Source organism: Equus quagga, unplaced genomic scaffold, assembly GCF_021613505.1.
Source record: "Equus quagga isolate Etosha38 unplaced genomic scaffold, UCLA_HA_Equagga_1.0 210132_RagTag, whole genome shotgun sequence".
NCBI classification, from domain to species: Eukaryota; Metazoa; Chordata; class Mammalia; order Perissodactyla; family Equidae; genus Equus; species Equus quagga.
Window position 1 is genome coordinate 1 of NW_025799278.1, and position 13,536 is coordinate 13,536.

Here is a 13,536-nt window from a genome sequence, read left to right on the forward strand (position 1 = left end):
ACACACACACACACACACACACACACACACTGCCCAACACCCCCAAGGGAGCCCTCCACAAGGTGCAAAGGAAGCCTCGGGCCAGTCCCTTTGTGGGCTCCCACCCACCCGTGCTGCTTCCATTAATCCCGAACTCAGCCTCCAGCACCAAGGGCCTCACTGCCTCCTTTGTGGCATGGTCAACACATCTACACAGTCCCCAAACTTGTGCTCATGTTCTCAGAAATACACACAGCAGAGGTTGTGGGGATTAACACAAGCACAATCAGGAGGGTCTCCTTTGGGGAATCTTCAGGAGGAGAGGGGTCAGGAGCCAAGTCAATGACAGGGAAAGAGCACTTGTGCTGCAGGAGTGAGGCTCATGAGTGGGAGGGCAGCTTAGGGAGGGGTCAGAGGAAATGACAGGGCTACATGTGCCCAGGGAGTTGAAGACATGAGGGTCAGAGCAATGTGGACCGGAAGCAGCTGGAGCTGGACCAGAGCTGGAAGAGGCAGGTGTCTGTAGGGATCAAGCTCAGTGTGGAGGTGTCCTAGGAATGCTGATTCTCCTGTTTTCTCTTTATCTTCATGGCCTGGCCTGGCCTGGCTTCTGAACCTCACTGTAGACAGCAGTGAGATCTTCCTTTTCTTGCAGACGTCGTTCCCTCATACGTTCCCTCATACCCTAGGAATGCAAGACAGAAGATTCAGAGAACAGCTGAGGGATAGAGAGGTCCCAGAGGGACCCACAGGGAACCAATGCTGCTGACATGAGCTGCATGGGAATTCCCCCAGAGTGCCCAGCGCTACACTGGCCCCAGTTGTAAATTTTCTTAGTACATACCATCGACTATCAGGAAGGAGTTAGAGACAGAAGGGCCAGAAATGCTCAGACTCAGCCACAGAGGGTGGGAAAGCCCAAGTGGGCACTGCTTCCAGCTCTCACCTTGTCCCTGCCACCTCGAGACTCCTGCAGGCTCAGCTCTGCATACTGCATGTCATCATCCTGGTTCCTGTGTTCCTCCTGCAGTCCTGCACCTGAGTCACACATAGATTGGAGCTGGAATCTGGGCCTTGGAAACCTGTACCCTCCCCCACTGCTATGAAGCTCAAGGGCATTCCCTGAGCAGCAAAATGCAGGAGGAAGGGAGCCAGGGGTCAAGTGGGGCAGGGGAGGTATGTGGGCCAGAAAGAAGTTAACCTGCCTCTTCCAATCTCCATCTTCTTCTTCTTCTCATGTGTCTTCCAAAGGTACAGTCCAACACCGAGGATCAATAGCACAGCCACGATGGGCCCTAGGATGGCTTTGAGGGTGCCTGTTGAGGCGTGTCCCTGTGAATCTGTTCCCCTCAAGCAGAAAGAATGAAGAAGGTTAAGGCACAAGAGAACTTACATACCCACTGCTAAGGAGAGATAGAGAGAGCAGGTAGAGAAGTCTGAGGGTCCTGGCTCAGAAGGCAAAGAGGCAGGAGCATGGAGATTCATTCATTCAACCAGTTCCCGAGCTCCTGCTTGCTGCCTGGGATATTGAGATGGACAAGACTTGGTCCACACCCTTGGAGCTGACACCCAGCAGGGAAGACTGAGAGAATAACAAAGTCTGCCAGCCAGAGGGATCGCAGTGCAATAGAGGTTTACACCTTGTACACAAGTCTTCAGGGAAGGCTTCCCAGAGGAGGTGATGGGTAACCTGAGTCTTGAGGGAGGAATAGGAGTTTACCAGATATTCAGCATTCCAGGAAGGAGGAGCACCACGTTCAGGATATGATATGTCAAAAAGCCAGCCCCCGGGAGTCCCCAGCACCCCACTGGGGCAGGCAGGAGAGGACAGGGCAGGAAGGAGCTAGGCAAGAAAGTTCAGAGGGAAGCAAGGGTCTGCTCTCAGAGGATCTAGTGGGTGACTCTGAGTGTTGAACTTTATCTGAGGGCCCTACACGGGGGTGAGGGGAGGGTCAAAGGGGGTTTCTGTGATCCTGACACATCAGATCCCTCCAGCAGCTCATGCAGGGTAGGTTAGAGGGGCAAGGCTGCACTCAGGGTTACCAGGTCATCCATTCATTCAACGGAAGATCCTGAACAAACTGTGCCAGAAGCTGTGCTTGGCACAGGGATTCAGGGGAGAAGACAGGCCCCTGCCTTCAAGGAGCTCCAGGCTATGGAGGAGACAGGTACAAGACAGAGCATTGCCGCTCAGTGGGGGTCCAGAGACCCTCCTTAAAGGTGAGCCTGAGGCAGGATGGCTACAGGCACTGCAAGGCCCTGGGCAAAATGAGAATGAGGAGCCCTGTGTTCAAAGACTGTCAGAAATTTCAAGATGGCCACCGCAGAGCTTTAAACGCAGCACAGAGCTCTGTGTGACAACATGGCACACATGCTACTGAACTCAGCCGTGCCTGAGGGAAATCCTTCAATAGCAATAAGGCAACAGGGATTGGCCCGGTGGCTCAGTGGTTAAGTTCACACATTCCGCTTCTCAGCGGCCCGGGGTTCGCCAGTTCAGATCCTGGGGGAGAGATGACACCGCTTGGCAAAAATCCATGCTGTGGTAGGGGTCCCACATATAAAAAAGTGGAGAAAGATGAGCATGGATGTTAGCTCACAGCCAGTCTTCCTTGGCAAAAAGAGGAGGATTGGTAATAGTTAGCTCAGGGCTGATTTTCCTCAAAAAAACGGAAAAAAAAGAATAAGGCAAGAAATGAAGGAAAAGGTAGGAGGAATGATGGTAGACGAAACAGCACATCCAGAGGCTCTAATTTTGCAGAAGGCATTCAGGACTCCAAGCAAGCAGGTGGTGTGAGTGTCAGTGACCAAAACATGGGCACAGGAGCGTCAGAACCCTGAATCCTACAGGGAGTCCCTGGAGGTCAAACCCTTCAGGCAACACAGACAAGTGACACAATCCAGGTTCTTTCCCGAAGACCACTCTGTATTCACTGTGGAGTAAGGGTGCGGTGGGAGAGGTGCTAGACAGCTGCTGCACACCAGCAGGGGCAAGAGGTGAGAGGCACAGACGTGAGAGTCATTTAAGAGCAGAAACAAGTTGGATGTGCCCCCCAGACTCCTGTAGGGGGTGAGCAGGTGGGCATGGTGCTGATAAACATGGTGGGGAGAAAAGCCCAGAATCCTCAGACCCCAGAGCTCCCTGAGCTTCGACAGTGCCCCTCCCCTCCAGCAGGTTGTACTCACCATGGGCACAGAATTCCCCAAGAAATCTGGTGACAGTTTTCCAGTCCTCGGAGTTGCTGACCACACAGGTGAGGCTGGCATTGGGTGGGCTCAGAGGCAGGCTCACAGCCAGGGTCCAGGAGTTGCGGGCTGGTTCCAGCTCCCTTGAGAGGTCCTTGCTTTCCCAGGTCACATTCAGGTCCTCTGTGACCCCTGCAGCCCTGCACTCCAGGGTGATGTTGCACCAGCCTTCTGTGGTAGACACTGACTTGGCCAGGATCTGGGGAAGGGGCACAGGCTCTGGGGTGGGAGGGACAAGAAATGGAGCCTCACGTAAGTGGAAAACACTACAATTTGCACATTCTCATCCACTATCTCACTGAAGCTCTGTCTTCCTCCCTCTAGGAAGGGGAGACATTTTATAGACGAAATAGAATTTACCCAAAGCTAAATATGTTGCAAGAGACAAGAAGGAAGGGAGCCACTGAGTTAAGCCTTATGTGACTGCACTAGATGAGAAAGTCTTAAAATCTCCCACAAGAAAATAAAGCCAGCACTCCACCCACCCAAGGCCCAGTATTTTTAGAAATTGGGTCTTTCCTAGGAGAAGTCGGGAATGAAGGACTTGTCCTGATCCAGGACCTTCGCCCTGCTTCTGCTGAGATGATGCCTGAACGATAAGCCCAGAGTGAAGAAGGACGTCTGGCCAGCTCTGAGAGCCCAGAGAAGTCCCCATGCTCTCCAAAGTGGAGACATTTGTGGGAGATGCAGTGGTAATGATTAGGGATGACAACCCCAAGTGTGATTAGAATGTGCCACTGGACTTGTGGGTACACAGAGAAGGAGAAGTGACAGGTTTTCCAGACAGTCATAGAAATCTCATGGAGACGTAAAGCTGTCAAAGCCACTCTCTGTAGGAGGGTATTTCTCTATGCAGAGGAGCTGTAGGGTAAGAAAGAGGTGCTAAATGAGGTCTTCAGAAGTGGGGCAGACTAGACTTTCTCCTACATCTATGGAAGCTCTTAGGGCTGGATTTCGTAAGCGAGGCTGGCCTCTGGCTAGGGTTGAGAAAAAGCAGAGGGAATAAGGAGGATGAACTGCACAAGTATTTCTGAATTATGGCAGGCAGAACAGTGCCCCCGGCCCAAAGATATCCACATCCTAATCCTCAGGACCTGTGAATGTGTTAGGTTAATGGCAAAGGGAAATTAAGGTAGTAGATAGAATTAAGGTTGCTGATCAGCTGACATTAAAATAGGGAGATCATTCTGGATTATCTGCATGGGACCTATGTAATCACAAGTGTTCTTAAGAGTGGAAGAAGGAAGGAGAGGCGTCAGAAGGATGCAGTGTAAGGAGGACTCGTCCCGCCATTGCTGCCTTTGAAGACAGAGGAATGTGGCCAAGAGCTAGGAATGCAGGCAGCCACCAGGAGGTGGAAAAGATAAGAAAATGTTTTTTCCCGTGGCTCCTGCAGAAAGGAACACAGCCCTGCCAACACCTTCACTTTAGTGCAGTGAGACCCGTGTCTGACTCCTGACCTACACATAGCAGAGTAAGGGAACACAGTTGTGTGGATTTAGCCCGCTACGTTTGTAGTACAGCCGTCCCTCCTCATCCACGGTCTCACTTTCCCAGGTTTCCGTTAGCCACGGTCAACCACACACCAAAAACATTAAATGAGAAATTCCAGAAATCAATAAGTCATGTTTTAAATTGCAAAGTGTTCTGAGTAACGTGTTGAAATCTCACGGCATCCTGCTCTATCCTGCCTGGGACATGAATCATCCCTTTGTCCAGCATGTCCACACTGTATACACTACCCATCCATGAGTCACTTAGTAGCTGGTTTATCAGATCTACAGTGATGGTGTCTCAGTGCTTGTGTTCAAGTAACCTTCATTTTACTTAATAATGATCCCAAAGATCAAGAGTAGTGACGGTCGGATATGCCAAAGAGAAGCCATAAAGTGATTCTTTTAAGTGAAAAGGTGAATGTTCTTGACTTAATAAGGAAAGAAAAAAATCATATGCTGAAGTTGCGAAGATCTATAGTAACTTTTATTACAATATAGTGTTATAATCGTTCTATTTTATTGTTAGTTACTGTTCATCTCTTACTGTGCCTAATTTATAAATGCAGCTTTATCATAGGTATGTGTGTATAGGCAAAACATACTATACATGCAGTTCGGTACTATCCACAGTTTCAAGCATGCACTGGAGGTCTTGGAATGTATCCTCCACAGATAAGGGGGGGCGACTATAATTTGTTATAGCAGCAATAGAAAACTAACTCATAAATTAAGTCAACTGAATCCTCTAAAGAACAATCAGTGTTATGGCAAAAATTCCATTTCCCCCATAATTCTATTTTCGTCTCCCAAAACACTGAAGTGATTCTTTCCCTGGTGTGAATCTCAGCTCTGCTCTCCATTTGTGCTGAACCCACTTATCGTAATTTCAATGGAGAAAATAGAGCCTGAAGGCTGCTGTCAGGAAGGAGTCCTGCAAAATGGTGCCCACGTGACACTCCTAGGCACAAAAGAAGGCTGTAGCCATGGGATTGAGGTGAGGGGGTGTCACGTACCATACACAGTGAGGTCGAAAATCTGGTTAGATTCCATTCCCCCAGGTAAGTTGGCTCGAGCCTGGTACTGCCCACTGTCTTCACGGGTCAAGTTCTCAATCCTCAGGGACGTCATGTTGTGGACATGGACCCTCTGCATGTACTTGTCCTGGAGGCTGACCCAGGTTGGAGTCCCTTCTGACCCTTTCTGGACTTGCAGCATGACTGTGTGTTTAATGGCAGGGCCAAAGGCCCAAGTGATCTTCTGCAGCTCAGTTCCTGGTTGCTTGAACACATGAAACCACACAGAACCTCCTCGGATCCCCTTCAGAGAAACGTAGGATTCAGAATCCTGAACTCCAGAACCATGTGCTCCAGAACTCTTGACCCCAGTGCTGCAGACACCTAGGGCATTGGAATCAGGAAAGTGAGTGTTCTTTGATCAAGAATAACAGAGAGAATCACAGACCCCATCTTTTTTGTGTGTTTGGTAAAGAAGATTGGCCCTGAACTAACATCTGTGCCAATCTTGCTCTATTTTGTATGTGGCATGCTGCCAAAGCATGGCTTGATGAGCAGTGTGTAGGTCTTCACCAAGGCTCTGAACCCGTGAGCCCTCGCATGCCAAAGCAGAATGCTCAAACTTAAGCACTACACCAGCAGGCCGAAACTTGGATGCATCTTTTTAATAAAATCCATCCAACACACTCCCTTGATTCTTGAAAGGCAGCCTAGGACAAAGAATTTGAAGCAATTCTGGAATCAAGTCCTGGTTCTAGTGGAGTGTAACCTTGAACAGGTTACATAAACTTGCTAACCTGCAGTCAGGTTCCCTACCTGCCTCAAAAAGATAGTATGAATTAAATGAGCTCAAGGATCAAAGGCACCAGCACATTTTCTGACACATACAGAGTGTGTATCTGTACGAAGCAGCTTCCAAAGTGAGTCCAAAGACCCCTCCCTCCTCATGCTTACACCCTTGGATCCACCTCCCCTGGAGTGTGGTCTGACCTGGTGACTTGCTTCTAAGGAACAGGATACAGCAAAGGTGATGGGATGTCACCTAGCGATGTGAGCTTATACACGACTGTGACCCATCTTGCTCGCACTCTCTCTCTCCCTCAGTCTGATGGAGCCAGCTGCCATGTTGTCAGCTGCCCTGTGGAGAGGCCCACACGGCGAGGAACTGAGGGCAGCCTCCAGCCAACAGCCAGGGAGGAAACTGAGGCCCTCAGTCCAACAGCCACAGGAACTGCATCTTATCAGCAATCACACGAGTGAGCTCGGAAGTAGATTCTTCCCAGCTGAGCCTTGAGCTGACTGCAGCCCCCATCAAGGTCTTGATTTCAGTCTCAGAGACCCTGAGCCACAGGGCCAGCTAAACCACCCCTGGATCCTGACCCACAGAAGCTGTGAGACTGTACAGGGTATTGTTTTAAGGCACAAGTTTTCGAGTAACAGGTTACACAGCAATGAATAACAAATACAATGACAAGGTTGCTCTCCCTTCCCAAAAACCAGGTGGGCAGTGCTCATTCACTCTTCTTTTCAAGAGGAGAAGCACAAGAAGCCCAGACTGGAGTTGATTCCTCCAGCTCAGACATGGTGGTACCAGGTCAGCCCTCTCTTCCACAGGACAGCTGCCAAAGCTGGCAGGTCCCCTCTGAGTTTCAGGCCAGGGGTGCCTGGTTCCTACCCACTCTGTCTCCAGGAGTAGCTTCTTGGTCTGTCTCCATCTCTCATCCCTGGGGAGCTCCAGGCTCTCCCAGCTTCACTGTTATTGCAGCAGAAGTGGCCTTGCCTCTCTGGTAATGGTCCCCTTAAGGCAGCACTGCTGGGACCTCAGGGTTCCCAGCCTCCACGCAACCAAAAAGCCATTTGTTCTTTCTGTTCACCCATGGACAGTACATTTGCTAAATTATAACAGTTGTTTTGTCTTTTGTTCACCAAAGACAGCAGACAGAGGAGGGAGACCCTGCCCCCCTGTTCCACCCCGCTGCCCTCCCTCCCAGGAGCCCGGACCACTCACTGAGGAGGAGGCTGCTGAAGCCGAGGAGCCAGGAGGCCCTGCAGACGGGGGTGTCTTCTGAGCAGGGCCCCATCGCAGGCTGCCTGCCAGCCTGTCCCGCTGCAGAGGAGACATCCAGGAGGCAGAGGAAAAGCTTCACTCAGACAAGCCCTTTGCGCTCTTCCCCACCCCAAGGGCGGAGCTAAATATTAGTTCTGGGATCGCAGCCCAATAGTCAGACTAAGCCATTCAGATCTTTCATATCATCCCTGGTATCTACAGTAAGACGTCAATCATAATTGCAGAACCAGTTATAAACAGCCTCACTCTATGATCCTCCTGGCCCAGTATTGGACAGACCCCTCCCTGCAGTGTTCTCACACTTTCCAGCCCTACACCCACTCAAAACCCTCACCTGCTTCTCCGGTCAACAGCCTACTCCAGGCAGGCCTGGCCACCAGTGCCAGTGTGGTCAGCTCAGAGGTCACTCTGTTACAGCCAGGCTGGGCTAAGCCTCACCTTAATGAGTCAAATTTCCATTAGGATTTTCCACAAATTTCAACTGTCAGTCACCTAAGTAAGAAGCTCTGAACAAAAAAGCAAAGCTCTTTGTGTGAAGTGTCAAATCCCCACACCCCCAATGCACATATTGCCCTTTGCCTATTGCTTGCGCCTACATGGCTTTCTCAGCGGCCACTAGTGCTAGTGATGCTCCCCACACAGGGCATAGACTAACCTCTACAGAAACTGACAGGCTCTTAGCTGCATCACAACCAGGCTTTTCCTCTAAGCCTCTGCCAGCCCTGCTCCCGCCATCACGGAGCAGCAGGGACAGAGACCTGCACACTCCTCCTGGCCACAGCCTCCGCTGCTTCAGACTCACGGCCCCTGCTGAGGGTCAGGCCCCGGACTCTTCCCCCAGACTGGAGACTCTGCAACATCCGAGAACTCTTGCCTCCCCTACCTTAGGGGACTCGCGCCTTCTTCCTAACTCCTGGGAAGTGCCTCCTTCTCCTCCCCACTGAGGCTTCCTCCTCAGCTGCCCACGTAGAACACCCCAAGGCTGGAGCTGCAGCACTGGCCCCATGACCATGCACTCAAGGTAGTCAGGGCACCGCATAGTAACCCATATTTGAATGTGAAACCCAAGCCCTAAGTGGTTGTACAACTTGTGAAATGTCACACAGCAAATCAAGGGTCAGGGTCTGCACTCTTAACAACAAACTCATGAAAAAAATCCCCAACATCACAGCTGTCCAATCCTACTGTGTGGCCTCAAGCAGGTCACCTAATTCCAGTTTGTTCATCCTCTAAACTGCTCTGCAGCATCCCAGACAAGAGAACATTCAACACTGGCTTGATTACACTACTCCACCTTGTAATGAGGATATCACTTCAAAAGGCAGTCCATGAGTCCTATGGTCTGGAACTTCTTCTATGGAGTCTAAATCCAGGCAGCTCCTCCACTAGTCACTCTCAGGGTGACGGTGAGCAAGTCTCATAGGTCCCCTTCCTCTCTGTCCCTATGTCTCTAGTGAGAGCACTCTTCATGTGAGAATTGTAGAGTTATGCAAACCAATTGCTTAAACCTCATTTCTACATCCTAGCCATCCTGTGCCAAGGTCTAACACACAAACAAGCTCACATGCTAGCTGCAGAACCTTTGGTAAGAGTGTGCTACACATAGCTACCTGATGCCAGGAATGTTTGAGGAATTAGATGAGGGCACACCTGGATCTACAGCAGCATGATATGTATGTCAGGAAGGGCCAGGTAGGAGAAAAATGGAGAGTTCAGTGAGCTGAGATCACGGGAAGAACAAGAGATCTGAGAGGTGACCAGGAGAATAAGTTTTCAGGAAGTCACAGAAAACGTAGGTAATTCTCTGGATCTCCAAGGGAATTGGTGGATGGTAATGTCTATATTACTTGAATTCCAAAGGGCAGGACACCTCAGTTGAGAGAGGGTCATGTGAAGAATACATTTATTGGATATCTACTCTATGCCAGAGTCTTTCCATCTGTTCTTTCAACTAATCCACAATATATGTTTAATTAAATCCTCGAAACACCATATTATCTAAGCATTCATTCACTAATGAAGGAGCATCCTGAAAGTCCAAAGAGATGAAATAACTTATCCAAGGTCATATTTTACATAAATGGCAAACTGGTCACAAGCTGACAGTATCATTCCAGCCATGGACATGCTCTAGAGGAAAAGAAGGATGTCGATTCTGAGAAATTCAAGTCACAGCTGTGAAAGACCCTGGCAAGAGAGAGATTGGCCACTTTATCATGTGAGGGGAACCTGCATCCCCAGGAGGAGGGCTGGATGTTTAGGTAAAGGAGAGTCTGGAGAACAGGATCTGAATTATGGTCTTTACTCTGACCACCATGTTTGGGTGAAAGAGAAGAGCCACCTCCCAGCCATGAATGTGTTGTAACAGAGCAGCAGGGCAGCCCCAGAGCTGGACTGCAGACAGAGGGAGACAGCAGCAAGTGGAGACCAGTCATCATTATCTGTTTTTTCTTCCTTCTTTCCTCCTCTATAATTCAACTACTTATTTTCTGATTTAAAAAATTTACACGTAGTATTTTTATTAAAAATAAACAGAACTAAAACTTTAAAAACTCATAACAGGATGGTGTTTAGTTTCAATGGGTCATTCAGGGAAAAGTATATAAATGCTGAATAACTTTAGCCATAATTAGAAAATAACTAATAAATTTGCAATGAGTATTAAAATATGAAGGGTGAAAATGTCAGAGTAAGGAACTGCAAAAATTCTCTTCTCCATAAAAGCAGTGAGAAAACTGGCCTACCTTTTAGAAAACTTTTTCAGAATACTGGAAATTAACTACTGGCTTGCAGTAACCTGAGGAGCATTTATTCAGGAAAAGTGGCTTAACCCCAACAAGAACAGGGAGCCATCTTGTGTTTTAACTTTTCCGAGTCACTTCTCTGCTCTCTGGCAGTGCTGTACACTTGAAAAATAAATGTCTGTATTCTTGGTGACCTCCAGCAGCCTTGCAGCCACCAGAGACAGCCCTTTCAAAGCCTCATTCCCAGTAAATTGTTAGGAGTTGACATGTGCAGTGGTACCCATGAAGACCGTACTTTAAACAGAGTCTATATTTGACTTAAACTTGGAGCTCTCCCACTATGAACAGCCCTTTACCCAGCAGAATTTGACAAAAGCAATTACAGGCAATTGTTTAACTTCAGGGTTTCCTGAGATAGAGAATAACAATTGAGACAAACAGACTAATTAAAACCTTGTAAGGAAAACCTGGGGAATGAGCTATCCATAGAGGCTTTGAAAAGCTTTGACATATGCCTGGAATTTAAGTCTAAGCACATGCATATGGATGTGGGCATGTCAGAAAAGGCCTGAGAAGGCCTTCATCCTTACCTATGGCTAAGATTTGGGCTCTGGGCAAGCGGAAATTGAAGTCTAACAGCACTGCCTGGATGAGTATGGAAGACAAGACCAACACGCACACAGAGACTTTCTCTCAGCAAAGACTGAGAGACTCACTAGGGTGAGGCATTTAAGGAAATCTCTGCACAACATTAGCAGTCTACTAGATTAAATGAGCAGGAACTTTAGTAGACAAACACAACAAAGAATGCAAATGAGCATCATTAGTTCAGAAATAAACTAAACAAACAAGAAAAGCTACAACATTCAGCAACAACTACAAGATCTGGAAAGGGAAAGAATCTGATTTTCAGAATCGCCACATTATACTATTTTAAATGACCAGTTTCTGACCAAAAAAAAATTCATAAGATATGCAAAGAAACAGGAATATAGGATATATTCACAAGGGGGGAAAAACAATATCCCTGTAGGAGCATAATCATTGCACTTACTTGACAAAGAATTTAAATCAGCTCTTTTCAATATGTTCAAAGAACTAAAGGAAATCATGTATGGAGAACTAAAGAAAAGTAATCAATGTATCAAATAGACAATACCAATAAAGATATAGAAGCTGTAACAAGGAACCAAGCAGAAATTCTGGAGTTGAAGAATACAACAACTGAAGTGAAAAATTCACTGGAAGAGCTCATCAGCAGCTATGAACAGACAGAAAAATAATCACTGAACTTGAAGATATGTAAGTTTAGATTATTCAGTCTGAGGGATAAAAAGAAAAAATAATAAAGAACAATAAAAAGACATTCAGAGACCTACTGGACATCATCAAGCATAACACTAAATATCTAATGGATTTCTAGAAATAGAGGAGAAACAGAAAAGAGCAGAAAAAATTTGAGAAATAATGTTAGTAAATTTCTCAAATTTTATTTTTTTTAAACACTTTAAACTACAATCAAGATATTCAGTGAGCTCCAAGTAGGTTAAACTCAAAGAGATCCACACTGCAGAGATCCATACATCAGAATCAGATTACCAAAAGATTAAGAGAGGTCTGGTTCCAGATAGTGATATAAGAAGATACTGAAGTCATTTCTGCCCGGGGGCACACCAAATCGACATCTACACGCAAAATAATTTCCTCTGAAAAAGAATCAAACCCTAGCTGAGCATCTCCTTCACGTTGGGTGAAAGAGAAAAAGATCCATATAGAATTGAGTAGGAGAGGCTGAGGCACAATCTCACCATAGACCCCACCACTGATGTGGTAACTCTCAATCAGAAGGGAACTCACAACCCCGACCTTCTCCCTAAGGAGGGAAGAGTTTGAACCTCACCTCTGACACCCCAACATTTAAGACCTGCACCTGACAGACAAGCCCCCAAATGCCTAACTGTGAAAGCCAACAGGGCTTGCATCTATGAGACCCACAGGCAATAGCCAACTGAGGAACAGTTCTTAAAAGGCTTGTGTGTGAGGACTCACACCCCTCAGGGCCCAGTACAGAGGCAGCCAACTGAGAAGTGCACAGACTTTCTCTGAAAAATGCTTATTTGCTGATCTTAAAGCAATGGCCCGAGGGGAAAGCATCTAATTTAATACGCATCTAGGGGCTACTGTAACACTCTTTAAAGACAGAGGCCAGCAGGCACCATTTTTGTTCTTTCCCTCTGCCTCACTCAAGGTTGCCAGTATTTTCCAAAAAACAGGTTGTACACTCATCTGGCACACCAATTTTTGCAGCTGCCACCCAGGGGAGACCTCTAGATCGCCTGGCCCTGATGGTCAGTGAGACTTACTCTGTGGGTCCCAGAAGACTATAACAAAAGTAGAAAGAGTTCTTAACCAGCAACCACCATCAGGGCACAGTAGGCAGGCTATAGACTGAGGCCTGCAGTCTTTCTGTGAAAGAAGCCTATTAGCTTATCTTCATAGCTGCAGCCTGAGGAGCAGGCTTCTAATTCAACACACATCTAAGTGCCAAGTGTAATCTTCTGCAGAGAGCTTGGAGGGCAGGTGTTATCTTTGCAATCCCTTCTACCATGCTCCAGAGCTCGGATATCTCCTGGAAGGGATCTTGTACATGCATCTGTTCCCAGTTTTTACATCTCGTGCCCTAGTTTTTGTGGTCGCTGCCCAGGGTACACCCCCTGATCACTTGGGTCTTGTAGCAAGTGGGGCTTGTGTTCATGGGTCTAATAGGACTGTAAAAAGAAAGTGAGAGTTCTTGGCCTACTACCAACCCCAGGGCACAGCACGGAGATAGCGGACTGAAAGACAGCACAGTCTTTCTGTGAAAGACACCTATTTGCTATACTTGGAGTTTCACCCAGAGGGGCCGGCTTCAGGTTTGGCACACATCTAGAGGCTTTCTAAGATGCTCTCCAGGGATGGAGGCTGGGTGGTGCCATCTTTGCACTCTCCCT

General features: G+C 47.7%; 1 protein-coding gene across 1 annotated transcript; it reads right to left on the reverse strand.

The window, feature by feature from the left end:
* Positions 1 to 236: 236 nt before the first annotated feature.
* Positions 237 to 7,825, reverse strand: LOC124233697 (uncharacterized). The gene is made up of 5 exons (XM_046650820.1): positions 7,743 to 7,825; positions 3,166 to 3,444; positions 1,185 to 1,319; positions 926 to 1,017; positions 237 to 664 (listed from the first exon to the last, which is right to left on the reverse strand). The coding sequence occupies exons 1-5, from the start codon at positions 7,813 to 7,815 to the stop codon at positions 566 to 568; spliced, it is 678 nt and encodes a 225-aa protein (XP_046506776.1). The 5' UTR covers positions 7,816 to 7,825; the 3' UTR covers positions 237 to 565.
* Positions 7,826 to 13,536: the final 5,711 nt, after the last annotated feature.